The sequence below is a fragment of the Heterodontus francisci genome, unplaced genomic scaffold, assembly GCF_036365525.1.
Source record: "Heterodontus francisci isolate sHetFra1 unplaced genomic scaffold, sHetFra1.hap1 HAP1_SCAFFOLD_606, whole genome shotgun sequence".
NCBI lineage: Eukaryota > Metazoa > Chordata > Chondrichthyes > Heterodontiformes > Heterodontidae > Heterodontus > Heterodontus francisci.
In genome coordinates this window covers 371,789-395,463 of record NW_027140713.1, presented here as the reverse complement: position 1 = coordinate 395,463, position 23,675 = coordinate 371,789, and the positions used below count along the sequence as shown (strand labels likewise).

The 23,675-nt window shown below is 54.3% G+C and overlaps 1 protein-coding gene across 2 annotated transcripts in view; it reads left to right on the top strand.

Moving 5' to 3' along the window:
* Positions 1-21,833, top strand: part of LOC137360542 (E3 ubiquitin-protein ligase ZFP91-like) — a 57,772-nt gene extending 35,939 nt beyond the window's left edge. The window contains exons 5-10 of one of the 2 annotated variants that reach the window (XM_068025945.1): positions 13,897-13,974; positions 14,417-14,473; positions 15,602-15,680; positions 18,237-18,351; positions 20,244-20,343; positions 20,578-21,833. In XM_068025945.1, the coding sequence (XP_067882046.1) occupies positions 13,897-13,974; positions 14,417-14,473; positions 15,602-15,680; positions 18,237-18,351; positions 20,244-20,343; positions 20,578-21,064 (916 nt within the window). In that variant the 3' untranslated portion in view covers positions 21,065-21,833. The remainder of the gene's footprint in view (positions 1-13,896; positions 13,975-14,416; positions 14,474-15,601; positions 15,681-18,236; positions 18,352-20,243; positions 20,344-20,577) is intronic. The other variant, XM_068025946.1, reaches the window with a different exon arrangement.
* Positions 21,834-23,675: the final 1,842 nt, after the last annotated feature.

Here is a 23,675-nt window from a genome sequence, read left to right as displayed (position 1 = left end):
CCTGAACCTCCCTGTCTATCAGAACTGTTTGTTCCTGAAACTCCCCGTCTATCAGAACTGTTTGTTCCTGAACCTCCCCGTCTATCAGAACTGTTTGTTCCTGAACCTCCCCGTCTATCAGAACTGTTTGTTCCTGAACCTCCCCGTCTATCAGAACTGTTTGTCCCTGATCCTCCCCGTCTATCAGAACTGTTTGTCCCTGATCCTCCCCGTCTATCAGAACTGTTTGTTCCTGAACCTCCCCGTCTATCAGAACTGTTTGTTCCTGAACCTCCCCGTCTATCAGAACTGTTTGTTCCTGAACCTCCCTGTCTATCAGAACTGTTTGTTCCTGAAACTCCCCGTCTATCAGAACTGTTTGTCCCTGAAACTCCCCGTCTATCTGAACTGTTTGTTCCTGAACCTCCCCGTCTATCAGAACTGTTTGTCCCTGAAACTCCCCGTCTATCTGAACTGTTTGTTCCTGAACCTCCCCGTCTATCAGAACTGTTTGTTCCTGAACCTCCCCGTCTATCAGAACTGTTTGTTCCTGAACCTCCCCGTCTATCAGAACTGTTTGTCCCTGATCCTCCCCGTCTATCAGAACTGTTTGTTCCTGAACCTCCCCGTCTATCAGAACTGTTTGTTCCTGAACCTCCCCGTCTATCAGAACTGTTTGTTCCTGAAACTCCCTGTCTATCAGAACTGTTTGTTCCTGAACCTCCCCGTCTATCAGAACTGTTTGTTCCTGAACCTCCCCGTCTATCAGAACTGTTTGTTCCTGAACCTCCCTGTCTATCAGAACTGTTTGTTCCTGAAACTCCCCGTCTATCAGAACTGTTTGTTCCTGAACCTCCCCGTCTATCAGAACTGTTTGTTCCTGAACCTCCCTGTCTATCAGAACTGTTTGTTCCTGAACCTCCCCGTCTATCAGAACTGTTTGTTCCTGAACCTCCCCGTCTATCAGAACTGTTTGTTCCTGAAACTCCCCGTCTATCAGAACTGTTTGTTCCTGAACCTCCCCGTCTATCAGAACTGTTTGTTCCTGAACCTCCCCGTCTATCAGAACTGTTTGTCCCTGAAACTCCCCGTCTATCAGAACTGTTTGTCCCTGAAACTCCCCGTCTATCAGAACTGTTTGTTCCTGAACCTCCCCGTCTATCAGAACTGTTTGTTCCTGAACCTCCCCGTCTATCAGAACTGTTTGTTCCTGAAACTCCCCGTCTATCAGAACTGTTTGTTCCTGAACCTCCCCGTCTATCAGAACTGTTTGTTCCTGAACCTCCCCGTCTATCAGAACTGTTTGTTCCTGAACCTCCCCGTCTATCAGAACTGTTTGTTCCTGAAACTCCCCGTCTATCAGAACTGTTTGTTCCTGAACCTCCCCGTCTATCAGAACTGTTTGTTCCTGAACCTCCCCGTCTGTCAGAACTGTTTGTTCCTGAAACTCCCCGTCTATCAGAACTGTTTGTTCCTGAACCTCCCCGTCTATCAGAACTGTTTGTTCCTGAACCTCCCCGTCTATCAGAACTGTTTGTTCCTGATCCTCCCCGTCTATCAGAACTGTTTGTCCCTGATCCTCCCCGTCTATCAGAACTGTTTGTTCCTGAACCTCCCCGTCTATCAGAACTGTTTGTTCCTGAACCTCCCCGTCTATCAGAACTGTTTGTTCCTGAACCTCCCTGTCTATCAGAACTGTTTGTTCCTGAAACTCCCCGTCTATCAGAACTGTTTGTCCCTGAAACTCCCCGTCTATCTGAACTGTTTGTTCCTGAACCTCCCCGTCTATCAGAACTGTTTGTCCCTGAAACTCCCCGTCTATCTGAACTGTTTGTTCCTGAACCTCCCCGTCTATCAGAACTGTTTGTTCCTGAACCTCCCCGTCTATCAGAACTGTTTGTTCCTGAACCTCCCCGTCTATCAGAACTGTTTGTCCCTGATCCTCCCCGTCTATCAGAACTGTTTGTTCCTGAACCTCCCCGTCTATCAGAACTGTTTGTTCCTGAACCTCCCCGTCTATCAGAACTGTTTGTTCCTGAAACTCCCTGTCTATCAGAACTGTTTGTTCCTGAACCTCCCCGTCTATCAGAACTGTTTGTTCCTGAACCTCCCCGTCTATCAGAACTGTTTGTTCCTGAACCTCCCTGTCTATCAGAACTGTTTGTTCCTGAAACTCCCCGTCTATCAGAACTGTTTGTTCCTGAACCTCCCCGTCTATCAGAACTGTTTGTTCCTGAACCTCCCTGTCTATCAGAACTGTTTGTTCCTGAACCTCCCCGTCTATCAGAACTGTTTGTTCCTGAACCTCCCCGTCTATCAGAACTGTTTGTTCCTGAAACTCCCCGTCTATCAGAACTGTTTGTTCCTGAACCTCCCCGTCTATCAGAACTGTTTGTTCCTGAACCTCCCCGTCTATCAGAACTGTTTGTCCCTGAAACTCCCCGTCTATCAGAACTGTTTGTCCCTGAAACTCCCCGTCTATCAGAACTGTTTGTTCCTGAACCTCCCCGTCTATCAGAACTGTTTGTTCCTGAACCTCCCCGTCTATCAGAACTGTTTGTTCCTGAAACTCCCCGTCTATCAGAACTGTTTGTTCCTGAACCTCCCCGTCTATCAGAACTGTTTGTTCCTGAACCTCCCCGTCTATCAGAACTGTTTGTTCCTGAACCTCCCCGTCTATCAGAACTGTTTGTTCCTGAACCTCCCCGTCTATCAGAACTGTTTGTTCCTGAACCTCCCCGTCTATCAGAACTGTTTGTTCCTGAACCTCCCCGTCTATCAGAACTGTTTGTTCCTGAAACTCCCCGTCTATCAGAACTGTTTGTTCCTGAACCTCCCCGTCTATCAGAACTGTTTGTTCCTGAACCTCCCTGTCTATCTGAACTGTTTGTTCCTGAACCTCCCCGTCTATCAGAACTGTTTGTTCCTGAAACTCCCCGTCTATCAGAACTGTTTGTTCCTGAACCTCCCCGTCTATCAGAACTGTTTGTTCCTGAACCTCCCTGTCTATCTGAACTGTTTGTTCCTGAAACTCCCCGTCTATCAGAACTGTTTGTTCCTGAACCACCCCGTCTATCAGAACTGTTTGTTCCTGAAACTGCCCGTCTATCAGAACTGTTTGTTCCTGAACCTCCCCGTCTATCAGAACTGTTTGTTCCTGAACCTCCCCGTCTATCAGAACTGTTTGTTCCTGAACCTCCCCGTCTATCTGAACTGTTTGTTCCTGAACCTCCCCGTCTATCTGAACTGTTTGTTCCTGAACCTCCCCGTCTATCTGAACTGTTTGTTCCTGATCCTCCCCGTCTATCAGAACTGTTTGTTCCTGAACCTCCCCGTCTATCAGAACTGTTTGTTCCTGAACCTCCCCGTCTATCAGAACTGTTTGTTCCTGAACCTCCCCGTCTATCAGAACTGTTTGTTCCTGATCCTCCCCGTCTATCAGAACTGTTTGTTCCTGAAACTCCCCGTCTATCAGAACTGTTTGTTCCTGAACCTCCCCGTCTATCAGAACTATTTGTTCCTGAACCTCCCCGTCTATCAGAACTATTTGTTCCTGAAACTCCCCGTCTATCAGAACTGTTTGTTCCTGAACCTCCCCGTCTATCAGAACTGTTTGTTCCTGAACCTCCCCGTCTATCAGAACTGTTTGTTCCTGAACCTCCCCGTCTATCTGAACTGTTTGTTCCTGAACCTCCCCGTCTATCTGAACTGTTTGTTCCTGAACCTCCCCGTCTATCAGAACTGTTTGTTCCTGAACCTCCCCGTCTATCAGAACTGTTTGTTCCTGAACCTCCCCGTCTATCTGAACTGTTTGTTCCTGAAACTCCCCGTCTATCAGAACTGTTTGTTCCTGAAACTCCCCGTCTATCTGAACTGTTTGTTCCTGATCCTCCCCGTCTATCAGAACTGTTTGTTCCTGAAACTCCCCGTCTATCTGAACTGTTTGTTCCTGAACCTCCCCGTCTATCAGAACTGTTTGTTCCTGAACCTCCCCGTCTATCTGAACTGTTTGTTCCTGATCCTCCCCGTCTATCAGAACTGTTTGTTCCTGAACCTCCCCGTCTATCTGAACTGTTTGTTCCTGATCCTCCCCGTCTATCAGAACTGTTTGTCCCTGAACCTCCCCGTCTATCAGAACTGTTTGTTCCTGAACCTCCCCGTCTATCTGAACTGTTTGTTCCTGATCCTCCCCGTCTATCAGAACTGTTTGTCCCTGAACCTCCCCGTCTATCAGAACTGTTTGTTCCTGAAACTCCCCGTCTATCAGAACTGTTTGTTCCTGAAACTCCCCGTCTATCTGAACTGTTTGTCCCTGAAACTCCCCGTCTATCAGAACTGTTTGTTCCTGAACCTCCCCGTCTATCAGAACTGTTTGTTCCTGAAACTCCCTGTCTATCAGAACTGTTTGTTCCTGAAACTCCCTGTCTATCAGAACTGTTTGTTCCTGATCCTCCCCGTCTATCAGAACTGTTTGTTCCTGAAACTCCCCGTCTATCAGAACTGTTTGTTCCTGAAACTCCCTGTCTATCAGAACTGTTTGTTCCTGATCCTCCCCGTCTATCAGAACTGTTTGTTCCTGATCCTCCCCGTCTATCAGAACTGTTTGTTCCTGAAACTCCCTGTCTATCAGAACTGTTTGTTCCTGATCCTCCCCGTCTATCAGAACTGTTTGTTCCTGAAACTCCCCGTCTATCTGAACTGTTTGTTCCTGAACCTCCCCGTCTATCAGAACTGTTTGTTCCTGAACCTCCCCGTCTATCAGAACTGTTTGTTCCTGAACCTCCCCGTCTATCTGAAATGTTTGTTCCTGATCCTCCCCGTCTATCAGAACTGTTTGTCCCTGAACCTCCCCGTCTATCAGAACTGTTTGTTCCTGAACCTCCCCGTCTATCTGAACTGTTTGTTCCTGATCCTCCCCGTCTATCAGAACTGTTTGTCCCTGAACCTCCCCGTCTATCAGAACTGTTTGTTCCTGAAACTCCCCGTCTATCAGAACTGTTTGTTCCTGAAACTCCCCGTCTATCTGAACTGTTTGTCCCTGAAACTCCCCGTCTATCAGAACTGTTTGTTCCTGAACCTCCCCGTCTATCAGAACTGTTTGTTCCTGAAACTCCCTGTCTATCAGAACTGTTTGTTCGTGAAACTCCCTGTCTATCAGAACTGTTTGTTCCTGATCCTCCCCGTCTATCAGAACTGTTTGTTCCTGAAACTCCCTGTCTATCTGAACTGTTTGTTCCTGAAACTCCCCGTCTATCTGAACTGTTTGTCCCTGAAACTCCCTGTCTATCTGAACTGTTTGTTCCTGAAACTCCCCGTCTATCAGAACTGTTTGTCCCTGAAACTCCCTGTCTATCTGAACTGTTTGTTCCTGAACCTCCCCGTCTATCAGAACTGTTTGTTCCTGATCCTCCCCGTCTATCAGAACTGTTTGTCCCAGAAACTCCCTGTCTATCAGAACTGTTTGTTCCTGAACCTCCCCGTCTATCAGAACTGTTTGTTCCTGATCCTCCCCGTCTATCAGAACTGTTTGTTCCTGAACCTCCCCGTCTATCAGAACTGTTTGTTCCTGAACCTCCCCGTCTATCAGAACTGTTTGTTCCTGAAACTCCCCGTCTAACAGAACTGTTTGTCCCTGAAACTCCCTGTCTATCAGAACTGTTTGTTCCTGAAACTCCCCGTCTATCAGAACTGTTTGTCCCTGAAACTCCCTGTCTATCAGAACTGTTTGTTCCTGAACCTCCCCGTCTATCAGAACTGTTTGTTCCTGAACCTCCCCGTCTATCAGAACTGTTTGTTCCTGAACCTCCCTGTCTATCAGAACTGTTTGTTCCTGATCCTCCCCGTCTATCAGAACTGTTTGTTCCTGAACCTCCCCGTCTATCAGAACTGTTTGTTCCTGAACCTCCCCGTCTATCAGAACTGTTTGTTCCTGAACCTCCCCGTCTATCAGAACTGTTTGTCCCTGAATCTCCCCGTCTATCAGAACTGTTTGTTCCTGATCCTCCCCGTCTATCAGAACTGTTTGTTCCTGAACCTCCCCGTCTATCTGAACTGTTTGTCCCTGAACCTCCCCGTCTATCAGAACTGTTTGTTCCTGAACCTCCCCGTCTATCAGAACTGTTTGTTCCTGAACCTCCCCGTCTATCAGAACTGTTTGTTCCTGAACCTCCCTGTCTATCAGAACTGTTTGTTCCTGAACCTCCCCGTCTATCAGAACTGTTTGTTCCTGAACCTCCCCGTCTATCAGAACTGTTTGTTCCTGAAACTCCCCGTCTATCAGAACTGTTTGTTCCTGAAACTCCCCGTCTATCAGAACTGTTTGTTCCTGAACCTCCCCGTCTATCTGAACTGTTTGTCCCTGAACCTCCCCGTCTATCAGAACTGTTTGTTCCTGAACCTCCCCGTCTATCAGAACTGTTTGTTCCTGAACCTCCCCGTCTATCAGAACTGTTTGTTCCTGAACCTCCCCGTCTATCAGAACTGTTTGTTCCTGAAACTCCCCGTCTATCAGAACTGTTTGTTCCTGAAACTCCCCGTCTATCTGAACTGTTTGTCCCTGAAACTCCCTGTCTATCAGAACTGTTTGTTCCTGATCCTCCCCGTCTATCAGAACTGTTTGTTCCTGAAACTCCCCGTCTATCAGAACTGTTTGTTCCTGAAACTCCCCGTCTATCAGAACTGTTTGTTCCTGAACCTCCCCATCTATCAGAACTGTTTGTTCCTGATCCTCCCCGTCTATCAGAACTGTTTGTTCCTGAAACTCCCTGTCTATCAGAACTGTTTGTTCCTGATCCTCCCCGTCTATCAGAACTGTTTGTTCCTGAAACTCCCTGTCTATCAGAACTGTTTGTTCCTGATCCTCCCCGTCTATCAGAACTGTTTGTTCCTGAAACTCCCTGTCTATCTGAACTGTTTGTTCCTGAAACTCCCCGTCTATCTGAACTGTTTGTCCCTGAAACTCCCTGTCTATCTGAACTGTTTGTTCCTGAAACTCCCCGTCTATCAGAACTGTTTGTCCCTGAAACTCCCTGTCTATCTGAACTGTTTGTTCCTGAACCTCCCCGTCTATCAGAACTGTTTGTTCCTGATCCTCCCCGTCTATCAGAACTGTTTGTCCCTGAAACTCCCTGTCTATCAGAACTGTTTGTTCCTGAACCTCCCCGTCTATCAGAACTGTTTGTTCCTGATCCTCCCCGTCTATCAGAACTGTTTGTTCCTGAACCTCCCCGTCTATCAGAACTGTTTGTTCCTGAACCTCCCCGTCTATCAGAACTGTTTGTTCCTGAAACTCCCCGTCTATCAGAACTGTTTGTCCCTGAAACTCCCTGTCTATCAGAACTGTTTGTTCCTGAACCTCCCCGTCTATCAGAACTGTTTGTCCCTGATCCTCGCCGTCTATCAGAACTGTTTGTTCCTGAAACTCCCCGTCTATCAGAACTGTTTGTTCCTGATCCTCCCCGTCTAACAGAACTGTTTGTTCCTGAACCTCCCCGTCTATCAGAACTGTTTGTCCCTGAACCTCCCCGTCTATCAGAACTGTTTGTTCCTGAAACTCCCCGTCTATCAGAACTGTTTGTTCCTGAACCTCCCCGTCTATCAGAACTGTTTGTCCCTGATCCTCGCCGTCTATCAGAACTGTTTGTTCCTGAAACTCCCCGTCTATCAGAACTGTTTGTTCCTGATCCTCCCCGTCTAACAGAACTGTTTGTTCCTGAACCTCCCCGTCTATCAGAACTGTTTGTCCCTGAACCTCCCCGTCTATCAGAACTGTTTGTTCCTGAAACTCCCCGTCTATCAGAACTGTTTGTTCCTGAACCTCCCCGTCTATCAGAACTGTTTGTTCCTGAACCTCCCCGTCTATCAGAACTGTTTGTTCCTGAACCTCCCTGTCTATCAGAACTGTTTGTTCCTGAACCTCCCCGTCTATCTGAACTGTTTGTTCCTGAACCTCCCCGTCTATCTGAACTGTTTGTTCCTGAACCTCCCCGTCTATCAGAACTGTTTGTCCCTGATCCTCGCCGTCTATCAGAACTGTTTGTTCCTGAAACTCCCCGTCTATCAGAACTGTTTGTTCCTGATCCTCCCCGTCTAACAGAACTGTTTGTTCCTGAACCTCCCCGTCTATCAGAACTGTTTGTCCCTGAACCTCCCCGTCTATCAGAACTGTTTGTTCCTGAACCTCCCCGTCTATCAGAACTGTTTGTTCCTGAACCTCCCCGTCTATCAGAACTGTTTGTTCCTGAACCTCCCCGTCTATCAGAACTGTTTGTTCCTGAACCTCCCCGTCTATCTGAACTGTTTGTTCCTGAACCTCCCTGTCTATCAGAACTGTTTGTTCCTGAAACTCCCCGTCTATCAGAACTGTTTGTTCCTGAAACTCCCCGTCTATCAGAACTGTTTGTTCCTGAACCTCCCCGTCTATCAGAACTGTTTGTTCCTGAACCTCCCCGTCTATCAGAACTGTTTGTTCCTGAAACTCCCCGTCTATCAGAACTGTTTGTTCCTGATCCTCCCCGTCTATCAGAACTGTTTGTTCCTGATCCTCCCCGTCTATCAGAACTGTTTGTTCCTGAACCTCCCCGTCTATCAGAACTGTTTGTTCCTGAACCTCCCCGTCTATCAGAACTGTTTGTTCCTGAACCTCCCCGTCTATCAGAACTGTTTGTTCCTGAACCTCCCCGTCTATCAGAACTGTTTGTTCCTGAACCTCCCCGTCTATCTGAACTGTTTGTTCCTGAAACTCCCCGTCTATCAGAACTGTTTGTTCCTGAACCTCCCCGTCTATCAGAACTGTTTGTTCCTGAACCTCCCCGTCTATCAGAACTGTTTGTTCCTGAACCTCCCCGTCTATCAGAACTGTTTGTTCCTGAACCTCCCTGTCTATCAGAACTGTTTGTTCCTGATCCTCCCCGTCTATCAGAACTGTTTGTTCCTGAACCTCCCCGTCTATCAGAACTGTTTGTTCCTGAACCTCCCCGTCTATCAGAACTGTTTGTTCCTGAACCTCCCCGTCTATCAGAACTGTTTGTCCCTGAATCTCCCCGTCTATCAGAACTGTTTGTTCCTGATCCTCCCCGTCTATCAGAACTGTTTGTTCCTGAACCTCCCCGTCTATCAGAACTGTTTGTTCCTGAAACTCCCCGTCTATCAGAACTGTTTGTTCCTGAACCTCCCCGTCTATCAGAACTGTTTGTTCCTGAACCTCCCCGTCTATCTGAACTGTTTGTTCCTGAACCTCCCTGTCTATCAGAACTGTTTGTTCCTGAAACTCCCCGTCTATCAGAACTGTTTGTTCCTGAAACTCCCCGTCTATCAGAACTGTTTGTTCCTGAACCTCCCCGTCTATCAGAACTGTTTGTTCCTGAACCTCCCCGTCTATCAGAACTGTTTGTTCCTGAACCTCCCCGTCTATCAGAACTGTTTGTTCCTGAAACTCCCCGTCTATCAGAACTGTTTGTTCCTGATCCTCCCCGTCTATCAGAACTGTTTGTTCCTGATCCTCCCCGTCTATCAGAACTGTTTGTTCCTGAACCTCCCCGTCTATCAGAACTGTTTGTTCCTGAACCTCCCCGTCTATCAGAACTGTTTGTTCCTGAACCTCCCCGTCTATCAGAACTGTTTGTTCCTGAACCTCCCCGTCTATCTGAACTGTTTGTTCCTGAACCTCCCCGTCTATCAGAACTGTTTGTTCCTGAACCTCCCCGTCTATCAGAACTGTTTGTTCCTGAACCTCCCCGTCTATCAGAACTGTTTGTTCCTGAACCTCCCCGTCTATCAGAACTGTTTGTTCCTGAACCTCCCTGTCTATCAGAACTGTTTGTTCCTGATCCTCCCCGTCTATCAGAACTGTTTGTTCCTGAACCTCCCCGTCTATCAGAACTGTTTGTTCCTGAACCTCCCCGTCTATCAGAACTGTTTGTTCCTGAACCTCCCCGTCTATCAGAACTGTTTGTCCCTGAATCTCCCCGTCTATCAGAACTGTTTGTTCCTGATCCTCCCCGTCTATCAGAACTGTTTGTTCCTGAACCTCCCCGTCTATCTGAACTGTTTGTCCCTGAACCTCCCCGTCTATCAGAACTGTTTGTTCCTGAACCTCCCCGTCTATCAGAACTGTTTGTTCCTGAACCTCCCCGTCTATCAGAACTGTTTGTTCCTGAACCTCCCTGTCTATCAGAACTGTTTGTTCCTGAACCTCCCCGTCTATCAGAACTGTTTGTTCCTGAACCTCCCCGTCTATCAGAACTGTTTGTTCCTGAAACTCCCCGTCTATCAGAACTGTTTGTTCCTGAACCTCCCCGTCTATCAGAACTGTTTGTTCCTGAACCTCCCCGTCTATCAGAACTGTTTGTTCCTGAACCTCCCCGTCTATCAGAACTGTTTGTTCCTGAAACTCCCCGTCTATCAGAACTGTTTGTTCCTGAAACTCCCCGTCTATCTGAACTGTTTGTCCCTGAAACTCCCTGTCTATCAGAACTGTTTGTTCCTGATCCTCCCCGTCTATCAGAACTGTTTGTTCCTGAAACTCCCTGTCTATCAGAACTGTTTGTTCCTGAAACTCCCCGTCTATCAGAACTGTTTGTTCCTGAACCTCCCCGTCTATCAGAACTGTTTGTTCCTGATCCTCCCCGTCTATCAGAACTGTTTGTTCCTGAAACTCCCTGTCTATCAGAACTGTTTGTTCCTGATCCTCCCCGTCTATCAGAACTGTTTGTTCCTGAAACTCCCTGTCTATCAGAACTGTTTGTTCCTGATCCTCCCCGTCTATCAGAACTGTTTGTTCCTGAAACTCCCTGTCTATCTGAACTGTTTGTTCCTGAAACTCCCCGTCTATCTGAACTGTTTGTCCCTGAAACTCCCTGTCTATCTGAACTGTTTGTTCCTGAAACTCCCCGTCTATCAGAACTGTTTGTCCCTGAAACTCCCTGTCTATCTGAACTGTTTGTTCCTGAACCTCCCCGTCTATCAGAACTGTTTGTTCCTGATCCTCCCCGTCTATCAGAACTGTTTGTCCCTGAAACTCCCTGTCTATCAGAACTGTTTGTTCCTGAACCTCCCCGTCTATCAGAACTGTTTGTTCCTGATCCTCCCCGTCTATCAGAACTGTTTGTTCCTGAACCTCCCCGTCTATCAGAACTGTTTGTTCCTGAACCTCCCCGTCTATCAGAACTGTTTGTTCCTGAAACTCCCCGTCTATCAGAACTGTTTGTCCCTGAAACTCCCTGTCTATCAGAACTGTTTGTTCCTGAACCTCCCCGTCTATCAGAACTGTTTGTCCCTGATCCTCGCCGTCTATCAGAACTGTTTGTTCCTGAAACTCCCCGTCTATCAGAACTGTTTGTTCCTGATCCTCCCCGTCTAACAGAACTGTTTGTTCCTGAACCTCCCCGTCTATCAGAACTGTTTGTCCCTGAACCTCCCCGTCTATCAGAACTGTTTGTTCCTGAACCTCCCCGTCTATCAGAACTGTTTGTTCCTGAACCTCCCCGTCTATCAGAACTGTTTGTTCCTGAACCTCCCCGTCTATCAGAACTGTTTGTTCCTGAACCTCCCCGTCTATCTGAACTGTTTGTTCCTGAACCTCCCTGTCTATCAGAACTGTTTGTTCCTGAAACTCCCCGTCTATCAGAACTGTTTGTTCCTGAAACTCCCCGTCTATCAGAACTGTTTGTTCCTGAACCTCCCCGTCTATCAGAACTGTTTGTTCCTGAACCTCCCCGTCTATCAGAACTGTTTGTTCCTGAACCTCCCTGTCTATCAGAACTGTTTGTTCCTGAACCTCCCCGTCTATCTGAACTGTTTGTTCCTGAACCTCCCCGTCTATCTGAACTGTTTGTTCCTGAACCTCCCCGTCTATCAGAACTGTTTGTCCCTGATCCTCGCCGTCTATCAGAACTGTTTGTTCCTGAAACTCCCCGTCTATCAGAACTGTTTGTTCCTGATCCTCCCCGTCTAACAGAACTGTTTGTTCCTGAACCTCCCCGTCTATCAGAACTGTTTGTCCCTGAACCTCCCCGTCTATCAGAACTGTTTGTTCCTGAACCTCCCCGTCTATCAGAACTGTTTGTTCCTGAACCTCCCCGTCTATCAGAACTGTTTGTTCCTGAACCTCCCCGTCTATCAGAACTGTTTGTTCCTGAACCTCCCCGTCTATCTGAACTGTTTGTTCCTGAACCTCCCTGTCTATCAGAACTGTTTGTTCCTGAAACTCCCCGTCTATCAGAACTGTTTGTTCCTGAAACTCCCCGTCTATCAGAACTGTTTGTTCCTGAACCTCCCCGTCTATCAGAACTGTTTGTTCCTGAACCTCCCCGTCTATCAGAACTGTTTGTTCCTGAAACTCCCCGTCTATCAGAACTGTTTGTTCCTGATCCTCCCCGTCTATCAGAACTGTTTGTTCCTGATCCTCCCCGTCTATCAGAACTGTTTGTTCCTGAACCTCCCCGTCTATCAGAACTGTTTGTTCCTGAACCTCCCCGTCTATCAGAACTGTTTGTTCCTGAACCTCCCCGTCTATCAGAACTGTTTGTTCCTGAACCTCCCCGTCTATCTGAACTGTTTGTTCCTGAAACTCCCCGTCTATCAGAACTGTTTGTTCCTGAAACTCCCCGTCTATCAGAACTGTTTGTTCCTGAAACTCCCCGTCTATCAGAACTGTTTGTTCCTGAACCTCCCCGTCTATCTGAACTGTTTGTTCCTGATCCTCCCCGTCTATCAGAACTGTTTGTTCCTGAACCTCCCCGTCTATCAGAACTGTTTGTTCCTGAACCTCCCCGTCTATCTGAACTGTTTGTTCCTGAACCTCCCCGTCTATCTGAACTGTTTGTTCCTGAACCTCCCCGTCTATCAGAACTGTTTGTTCCTGAACCTCCCCGTCTATCAGAACTGTTTGTTCCTGAACCTCCCCGTCTATCAGAACTGTTTGTTCCTGAACCTCCCCGTCTATCTGAACTGTTTGTTCCTGAAACTCCCCGTCTATCAGAACTGTTTGTTCCTGAACCTCCCCGTCGATCTGAACTGTTTGTTCCTGATCCTCCCCGTCTATCAGAACTGTTTGTTCCTGAACCTCCCCGTCTATCAGAACTGTTTGTTCCTGAACCTCCCCGTCTATCTGAACTGTTTGTTCCTGAACCTCCCCGTCTATCTGAACTGTTTGTTCCTGAACCTCCCCGTCTATCAGAACTGTTTGTTCCTGAACCTCCCCGTCTATCAGAACTGTTTGTTCCTGAACCTCCCCGTCTATCTGAACTGTTTGTTCCTGAAACTCCCCGTCTATCAGAACTGTTTGTTCCTGAACCTCCCCGTCTATCAGAACTGTTTGTTCCTGAACCTCCCCGTCTATCTGAACTGTTTGTTCCTGAAACTCCCCGTCTATCAGAACTGTTTGTTCCTGAACCTCCCCGTCTATCAGAACTGTTTGTTCCTGAACCTCCCCGTCTATCTGAACTGTTTGTTCCTGAAACTCCCCGTCTATCAGAACTGTTTGTTCCTGAAACTCCCCGTCTATCAGAACTGTTTGTTCCTGAACCTCCCCGTCTATCAGAACTGTTTGTTCCTGAACCTCCCCGTCTATCAGAACTGTTTGTTCCTGAAACTCCCCGTCTATCAGAACTGTTTGTTCCTGAACCTCCCCGTCTATCAGAACTGTTTGTTCCTGAACCTCCCCGTCTATCAGAACTGTTTGTTCCTGAACCTCCCCGTCTATCTGAACTGTTTGTTCCAGAATGCTCTCCCTATTTCCGGACCGTTTGTTCCAGAATGCTGTACCTGTATCCGGACCGTGTGTCCCTGGACGCTGCGTGTGGATCCAGACTGCATGGATCCGCACCGCGCGTCCTACATGCACCCCATTTGCTGAGATTTTTGGTGATTCAGTCTCTGCATGGTTTTGGATTTCTATATATTGATTGTATTTTCTAGTGGTTCTGACCGAGAGAAGAGGAGGGGAAGACCTCGCAGGAATAGCACGAAGAAATCCCCTGAGGAAACAATAATCAGGTAGAGATAAAAGCAAAATACTGTGGATGCTGGAAATCTGAAGTAAAAACAAGAAATGCTGGAAATACTCAGCAGGTCTGGCAGCATCTGTGGAAAGATAAGCAGAGTTAATGTTTCGAGTCAGTGACCCTTCTACCCGATTTCCCCATTCAGCTGTTGTAGTTCATCATTGGAATCAGCCAGATTAGCACAGGGAATATTGTTCTAATAGTCCCCGTACTGGGAGCCTTTGGCATCGGGTTGAATGTTCTGGGCCAGCCTTCGTGCAGTGATCACAGAGCTATATATTCAATCGTCAGTAATGCACCAACCTTCCACCCTCCCCATGTCCAGTTTCCTTTCTGCCCCCTGCACACTCCGCCAGTAAGTTGCTGTTCACTAATCCGATGTTTGTTGACTTTATTACAAATGGTTTCTCATTGTTCCTCTTGCTAACCTGCAGCAAAACTCAGAAACGTCGAGGGAAACGAGATCCAAGCGAGCAGCCAAAAAAGATCCGGTGAGTCTGACTGGGTGGAGGGAGGAGGGCACAGATCAAGTGACTACACTGGGGCGGGGCATAAAGCCACGATGTGTACACTGGGGGGAGGGGCAGGGAGCTACTGTGTGTACACTGGGGGGGAGGGGCAGGGAGCTACTGTGTGTACACTGGGGGGAGGGGCAGGGAGCTACTGTGTGTACACTGTGGGGGAGGGGCACGGAGCTACAGTGTGTACACTGGGGGGAGGGGCAGGGAGCTACTGTGTGTACACTGGGGGGAGGGGCAGGGAGCTACTGTGTGTACACTGGGGGGAGGGGCAGGGAGCTACTGTGTGTACACTGGGGGGAGGGGCAGGGAGCTACTGTGTGTACACTGGGGGGAGGGGCACGGAGCTACTGTGTGTACACTGGGGGGAGGGGCACGGAGCTACTGTGTGTACACTGGGGGGAGGGGCACGTAGCCACAGTGTGTACACTGGGGGGAGGGGAATGGAGCTACTGTGTGTACACTGGAGGGAGGGGAACGGAGCTACTGTGTGTACACTGGGGGGAGGGGAACGGAGCTACTGTGTGCATCGGGGGAGGGGAACGGAGCCACTGTGTGTACACTGGGGGGAGGGGAACGAAGCCACTGTGTGTGCGCTGGGGGAGGGGAACGGAGCCATTTTGTATACACCGGGGGGAGATGGGGTTGGGGAGGAGGAGGTTCTCAGAGACATAGTGTGTAAATTGGGGAGGGCGCCACCATGTACCCTGGAGGTCGGGGAACACGGAGTCAGTGTGTACACTAGTGGGAAAGGGAAGGCTCAGTGCCAGAGTGCGGAGATGGAGGGCTCACAGTGGGTCTGCAGTGGGGACAGGATCTGTAGAGACTTGCAGGGCGGTCCCTTATCCTAGTGAACATGACCGACCTCCTTCACTGTGCAAGAACTCCCTGAAACTGTGTGACCAAAGGAGCACATTCGACTCTTGTGTCGAGATATCCAGTGAGTTTCTGTGCCCTGTCCTTGCCAGCACAGAATTGGCTTGTACTTCAGTTTGTGTCACCGTATCTTCAGCCAGTGTTCTCTCTCTCTGTCTCACACTCCCCACCCCTCCTTCTCTCTCTCTCTCTCGCTCTGTGTCCCTTTCGCTCTGTCTTAACCAGGAAGAAAATACAGAAACAGTACGTTCGCTGTGAATTTGAGGGATGTGGGAAAATAGTCTCGAATCCTCAGTATTTGAAGGTAGGAAAAGTGCTGGGCTGTCTCCTCCCCAAACCACGACTCCTCCTCTACTCTCCCTCCCCGCTCCTCTACTCTCCCTCCCCGCTCCTCTACTCTCCCTCCCCGCTCCTCTACTCTCCCTCCCCGCTCCTCTACTCTCCCTCCCCGCTCCTCTACTCTCCCTCCCCGCTCCCCCTCTCTCCCTCCCCGCTCCCCCTCTCTCCCTCCCCGCTCCCCCTCTCTCCCTCCCCGCTCCCCCTCTCTCCCTCCCCGCTCCCCCTCTCTCCCTCCCCGCTCCCCCTCTCTCCCTCCCCGCTCCCCCTCTCTCCCTCCCCGCTCCCCCTCTCTCCCTCCCCGCTCCCGCTCTCTCCCTCCCCGCTCCCCCTCTCTCCCTCCCCGCTCCCCCTCTCTCCCTCCCCGCTCCCCCTCTCTCCCTCCCCGCTCCCCCTCTCTCCCTCCCCGCTCCCCCTCTCTCCCTCCCCGCTCCCCCTCTCTCCCTTCGCGCTCCCCCTCTCCCCCACTCTTCCATCCCGCTCCCCCTCTCTCCCTTCCTGCTCCCCCTCTCCCCCTCTCTCCCTCCCCGCTCCCCCTCTCTCCCTCTCCGCTCCCCCTCTCTCCCCCTCTCTCCCTCTCCGCTCCCCCTCTCTCCCTCCCCGCTCCCCCTCTCTCCCTCCCAGCTCCCCCTCTCCCCCTTCCCCGCACCTCTTCTCTCCCTCATCGCTCCCCCTCTCTCTCCCCGCTCCCCCGTCTCTCTCCCCGCTACCCCGTCTCTTTCTCTCTCTCCCCGCTACCCCGTCTCTTTCTCTCTCTCCCCGCTACCCCGTCTCTTTCTCTCTCTCCCCGCTACCCCGTCTCTTTCTCTCTCTCCCCGCTACCCCGTCTCTTTCTCTCTCTCCCCGCTCCCCCGTCTCTCTCCCCGCTCCCCCGTCTCTCTCCCCGCTCCCCCGTCTCTCTCCCCGCTCCCCCGTCTCTCTCCCTGCTCCCCCGTCTCTCTCCCCGCTCCCCCGTCTCTCTCCCCGCTCCCCCGTCTCTCTCCCCGCTCCCCCGTCTCTCTCCCCGCTCCCCCGTCTCTCTCCCCGCTCCCCCGTCTCTCTCCCCGCTCCCCCGTCTCTCTCCCCGCTCCCCCGTCTCTCTTCCCGCTCCCCCGTCTCTCTTCCCGCTCCCCCGTCTCTCTCCCCGCTCCCCCGTCTCTCTCCCCGCTCCCCCGTCTCTCTCCCCGCTCCCCCGTCTCTCTCCCCGCTCCCCCGTCTCTCTCCCCGCTCCCCCGTCTCTCTCCCCGCTCCCCCGTCTCTCTCCCCGCTCCCCCGTCTCTCTCCCCGCTCCCCCGTCTCTCTCCCCGCTCCCCCGTCTCTCTCCCCGCTCCCCCGTCTCTCTCCCCGCTCCCCCGTCTCTCTCCCCGCTCCCCCGTCTCTCTCCCCGCTCCCCCGTCTCTCTCCCCGCTCCCCCGTCTCTCTCCCCGCTCCCCCGTCTCTCTCCCCGCTCCCCCGTCTCTCTCCCCGCTCCCCCGTCTCTCTCCCCGCTCCCCCGTCTCTCTCCCCGCTCCCCCGTCTCTCTCCCCGCTCCCCCGTCTCTCTCCCCGCTCCCCCGTCTCTCTCCCCGCTCCCCCGTCTCTCTCCCCGCTCCCCCGTCTCTCTCCCCGCTCCCCCGTCTCTCTCCCCGCTCCCCCGTCTCTCTCCCCGCTCCCCCGTCTCTCTCCCCGCTCCCCCGTCTCTCTCCCCGCTCCCCCGTCTCTCTCCCCGCTCCCCCGTCTCTCTCCCCGCTCCCCCGTCTCTCTCCCCGCTCCCCCGTCTCTCTCCCCGCTCCCCCGTCTCTCATGTCTCTCCATCTCCCTTGCCCCTCCCCCATGTCTCTCCATCTCCCTTGCCCCTCACCCTATCTCTCCAGCTCCCTTGCCACTCCCCCATGTCTCTCCATCTCCCTTGCCACTCCCCCATGTCTCTCCATCTCCCTTGCCACTCCCCCATGTCTCTCCATCTCCCTTGCCCCTCACCCTATCTCTCCATCTCCCTTGCCACTCCCCCATGTCTCTCCATCTCCCTTGCCACTCCCCCATGTCTCTCCATCTCCCTTGCCACTCCCCCATGTCTCTCCATCTCCCTTGCCACTCCCCCATGTCTCTCCATCTCCCTTGCCACTCCCCCATGTCTCTCCATCTCCCTTCCCACTCCCCCATGTCTCTCCATCTCCCTTCCCACTCCCCCATGTCTCTCCATCTCCCTTCCCCCTCCCCGATCTCTCTCGTTCCCTTCCCGCTCCCCCTCTCTCTTCATCGCCTTCCCCTCCCCCATGTCTCTCGTTCCCTTCCCGCTCCCCCTCTCTCCATCTCCCTTCCCGCTCCCCCATCTCTCTCTACGTTCCCGCTCCCTCCCTCCCTCCATTCCAGATTCCCCCCATCCCTTCCCACTCTCCCTCTCCCTCTCTTCCCGCTCACCTGTCTCTCTCTGCCCCATCTGTATCTCTCCCCCTCCCATCTCCCTCTTTGTTCCCCACCTCTTTTCTCTCTTTCTCTGTCTTTGTCTATCCGTCTCTCGCCATCCCCTCCTTCCTCCCTCACCTTGCCCTTTTCTCTTGATTCAGCGCCACATGAAGTACCAGCACATGCTGCACCGGACCTTCGCTTGCTCTTACCCCAGCTGTGGACGCATCTTTCGCTTCAAGACACAGATGGAGGAGCACGAGAAATTGCACAGTGGTGAGTGTGGCTTTGATTCATCTGACCATCGGTGTTCACATCCCTGTGCCTCCCACCTTCATTCAAAATCACTTGCTGCTGTGTCACTCGATCGCTTTTTAGCCCTAGCATATAGTCCCCTCCAAGATTGCATTACTGCCTCACGACTGCTCCCTCAGTACTGACCCTCCGACAGTGCGGCACTCCCTCAGTACCGACCCTCCGACAGTGCGGCACTCCCTCAGTACCGACCCTCCGACAGTGCGGCACTCCCTCAGTACCGACCCTCCGACAGTGCGCCGCTCCCTCAGTACCGACCCTCCGACAGTGCGGCGCTCCCTCAGTACCGACCCTCCGACAGTGCGGCACTCCCTCAGTACCGACCCTCCGACAGTGCGGCACTCCCTCAGTACCGACCCTCCGACAGCGCGCCGCTCCCACAGTACCGACCCTCCGACAGTGCGGCACTCCCTCAGTACCGACCCTCCGACAGTGCGGCACTCCCTCAGTACCGACCCTCCGACAGTGCGGCGCTCCCTCAGTACCGACCCTCCGACAGTGCGGCGCTCCCTCAGTACCGACCCTCCGACAGTGCGGCACTCCCTCAGTACCGACCCTCCGACAGTGCGCTGCTCCCACAGTACCGACCCTCCGACAGTGCGGCACTCCCTCAGTACCGACCCTCCGACAGTGCGGCACTCCCTCAGTACCGACCCTCCGACAGTGCGGCGCTCCCTCAGTACCGACCCTCCGACAGTGCGGCACTCCCTCAGTACCGACCCTCCGACAGTGCGCCGCTCCCACAATACCGACCCTCCGACAGTGCGGCACTCCCTCAGTACCGACCCTCCGACAGTGCGGCACTCCCTCAGTACCGACCCTCCGACAGTGCGGCACTCCCTCAGTACCGACCCTCCGACAGTGCGGCGCTCCCTCAGTACCGACCCTCCGACAGTGCGGCGCTCCCTCAGTACCGACCCTCCGACAGTGCGGCGCTCCCTCAGTACCGACCCTCCGACAGTGCGGCGCTCCCTCAGTACCGACCCTCCGACAGTGCGGCGCTCCCTCAGTACCGACCCTCCGACAGCGCGGCGCTCCCTCAGTACCGACCCTCCGACAGCGCGGCGCTCCCTCAGTACCGACCCTCCGACAGCGCGGCGCTCCCTCAGTACCGATCCTCCGACAGTGCGGCGCTCCCTCAGTACCGACCCTCCGACAGTGCGGCGCTCCCTCAGTACCGACCCTCCGACAGTGCGGCGCTCCCTCAGTACCGACCCTCCGACAGTGCGGCGCTCCCTCAGTACCAACCCTCCGACAGCGCGGCGCTCCCTCAGTACCGACCCTCCGACAGCGCGGCGCTCCCTCAGTACCGACCCTCCGACAGCGCGGCGCTCCCTCAGTACCGACCCTCCGACAGTGCAGCGCTCCCTCAGTATTGTGCTCAGAACTCTGTAACAGGACGGGAGTCCATCACCTGTTGACCTAAAGACAAGAGTGATGCCAAAGGCAGCAAGCTGAATCTTTGCCCTCGCACTAGTTCTTGGTGTCCTGCGACAGTTTCCTGCCCTGGATTCCACCCCCGGCCTGCCCCTCCAACCCAGGTTTTTTGATGATGAATCTCCTTGAGGGATGATCTGTGACCTGCTTTCTGCACTGGACTGGAGTCACTTCTTGAATTGACCTGACGCTGTGTGTATCTTCAGGACCCGTGCAGGACAGATGGAGCTGCCTTCTGCAGGCCACGGCATTAGTTATTGCTTCACTCTTAAGTGTGCCGCTCATGTCCCCTCCTTCCCCCCCCCTTACATTCCCCTCCCCTGCTTCCACCCTGCTGTCAGCTACAGGCACAGCTGAGTGCTTGGCCTAATGCCGACTCCCTTAGTTGAATATTCACGCTTGGCTTTGTTTTACAGATGAGCGGAATTACATTTGTGAGTTCTGTGGCCGAGCTTTCAAGACTGACAAGAACCTGGTGGTTCACAGACGGATTCATACTGGAGAGAAACCACTGCAGTAAGTCTGGGGTGTGACAGCAGAATCGGGGCAGTGCATCCGGGCTCGGTGGGGGGTGGTCGAGGGGGGTGGTGTTGAATCGGGGTTGCAGAATAAGTGCGGAGCGTCGGGAATCTCTGTCGCCACCCCCCCCCCTCTCCCGCCCCCCTTCCCCCCCCCCCCCCCCGGCCCCTGGGGCAGGCACTTGTCTTTCTGTCTTCCACACATCTTTTCTCTCTCTCTCTCTCTGTCCAGGTGTGAGATCTGTGGATTTACCTGCAGACAGAAGGCCTCGTTGAACTGGCACATGAAGAAACACGATGCCGAGTCCGGCTACCAGTTCTCCTGTGACATTTGCGGCAAGAAGTTTGAGAAGAAGGACAATGTATCTGCCCACAAGAGCAAGAGTCACCCCGAGGTGCTGCTGGCCTCTGTGACCAGCCTGGCAGCTCTGGAGGAGAGTGGAGCTTTTGGGGAAGGGCCCAGTTTCATTGAGGGTGCAGCCTTTGTGGAAGAGCAGCCGCTCATGGGAGATGGCAGTTTGGAGGAGGAGACCCGTCTGGAGGGGTGGACTCGCCTGGAGGAGGGCAGCTGTCTGGAGGGGGGCATCCGTCTGGAGGTGTGGACCCGTCTGGAAGAGGGCAACCATCTGGAGGAAGGGAGCCGTCTGGAGGAAGGGAGCCGTCTGGAGGAAGGGAGCCGTCTGGAGGAAGGGAGCCACATGGCATCCGAGGAGCCTTAATGTTGCTTCAGAAATGATCCCATGGCAGACATTTAGCTGTGGTCATTGGACTTAATCCTGAGAGGCAGAGGAAGGCCAAGTCTCCCCTCGGAGGGGCCGGAGTGAGGGGCTGGAGCCAGAGTCGCACTCTGCTGCAGGGCCTGTGGCTCTACTGCAGGGAAGCCTCACGCGTGTGGGGAGTGGAGCCAGCTCGCTGCTTGTTGCCCTCCCCACAATCTGAGTCCAGATCTTTGCTGTGTTCTGGAACTCCTCCTGCCCAGACAACACGCTTCTGTACCCGAGCTTCCCCATCAGGAAAAGCTAAGGATCCTTCTCTGGTGCTGGTGATCGTGGTCTACAGACAGGACTGGGGTGGGGGGAGTTGATGCTGTCGCCACAGAGGAACCCCAAGGAACAGGGCATAAACAGAATGACCAACAAGATCTCCGAGACTCCTTCCTCCCTCCCCAACCTCCTCCTCCTTTCTCCCTCACCTCTGCTGCCCACCTCTCGGGGCTCCTCTGGCCCCTACTGCCCACCAATCGGGGCCCCGCCCCCCCCAGTCGCTCTCCACTCGGGGCCCTGCCCCACCCCCCCCCCCCAGTCGCCCTCCACTCGGGGCCCTGCCCCACCCCCCCCAGTCGCCCTCCACTCGGGGCGATGCCCCCTCCAGTCGCCCTCCACTCGGGGCGATGCCCCCCCCAGTCGCCCTCCACTCGGGGCGCTGCCCCCCCCAGTCGCCCTCCACTCGGGGCGCTGCCCCCCCCAGTCGCCCTCCACTCGGGGCGCTGCCCCCCCCAGTCGCCCTCCACTCGGGACGCTGCCCCCCCCAGTCGCCCTCCACTCGGGACGCTGCCCCCCCCAGTCGCCCTCCACTCGGGACGCTGCCCCCCCCAGTCGCCCTCCACTCGGGACGCTGCCCCCCCCAGTCGCCCTCCACTCGGGGCGCTGCCCCCCCCAGTCGCCCTCCACTCGGGGCGCTGCCCCCCCAGTCGCCCTCCACTCGGGGTGCTGCCCCCCCCAGTCGCCCTCCACTCGGGGTGCTGCCCCCCCCAGTCGCCCTCCACTCGGGGCGCTGCCCCCCCCAGTCGCCCTCCACTCGGGGCGCTGCCCCCCCCAGTCGCCCTCCACTCGGGGCGCTGCCCCCCCCCCCCAGTCGCCCTGCACTCAGGGCCCTGCCCACCACAGTCGCCCTCCACTCGGGGCCCCGCCCCCCCCCCCCAGTCGCCCTCCACTCGGGGCCCTGCCCCCCCCCCCCAGTCGCCCTCCACTCGGGGCGATGCCCCCCCCAGTCGCCCTCCACTCGGGGCGATGCCCCCCCCAGTCGTCCTCCACTCGGGGCCCTCCCCCCCCCCCCCCAGTCGCCCTCCACTCGGGGCCCTCCCCCCCCCCCAGTCGCCCTCCACTCGGGGCGATGCCCCCCCCAGTCGCCCTCCACTCGGGGCCCTGCCCCCCCCAGTCGCCCTCCACTCGGGACCTGCCCCCCCCAGTCGCCCTCCACTCGGGGCCCTGCCCCCCCCAGTCGCCCTCCACTCGGGGCCCTGACCCCCCCAGTCGCCCTCCACTCTGGGCCCTGCCCCCCCCCCCCCCCCGAGTCGTCCTCCATTCGGGGCCCCGCCCCCCCCAGTCGTCCTCCATTCGGGGCCCCGCCCCCCCCAGTCGTCCTCCATTCGGGGCCCCGCCCCCCCCAGTCGTCCTCCATTCGGGGCCCCGCCCCCTCAGTCGCCCCCCACTCGGGGCCCCGCCCCCTCAGTCGCCCTCCACTCGGGGCCCCGCCCCCCTCAGTCGCCCTCCATTCGGGGCCCCGCCCCCCCCAGTCGTCCTCCATTCGGGGCCCCGCCCCCCAGTCGTCCTCCATTCGGGGCCCCGCCCCCTCAGTCGCCCCCCACTCGGGGCCCCGCCCCCTCAGTCGCCCTCCACTCGGGGCCCCGCCCCCCTCAGTCGCCCTCCACTCGGGGCCCCGCCCCCCTCAGTCGCCCTCCACTCGGGGCCCCGCCCTCCTCAGTCGCCCTCCACTCGGGGCCCCGCCCCCCTCAGTCGCCCTCCACTCGGGGCCCCGCCCCCCTCAGTCGCCCTCCTGTCGTCACCCCAGCCCCCCCCCCACCCACACACTCCTATCTGTCCATCCTTCCTATCGCCAGATTCTTTGAGTGAAAATGAAAAGAATGTAGTTTCTTGTGGAAGATTATGGTCCTATTTTCAGGATTTGTAAATAGTTTGTGACAGTTACCGGCAATTGTACAGTCAATATTGGTTCCTGAGACACATGGTGTTGGTGCTGTTTTGGGATACCCAGTGTCCGCTTCCTGTTGTAACTGTATTACTGTTAAAAATATTATATCAATAAAATATTCATCATATACATACTTGCTATTCAAGCTTGTTTGCTCATTCAAATTGTTAACTATCGTTTAATCTTTGGGACCTGGATTCAAATCCCAGCCCCACCACACCCCCACCCCCCCCAATACACACACCGGATAAAGAAGTTCAGTTTCTGATCGGTCAGTAGGTCAGACACTGTCTTCGCATCCTCGAGGGCATGAGGACAGGTTCAGTTCAGACAGAGAAGCTGCAAAGGTCCACTGATGTCTCTCAGGATCTTTGATCGTGTTTGCATCTTAAGAACTTC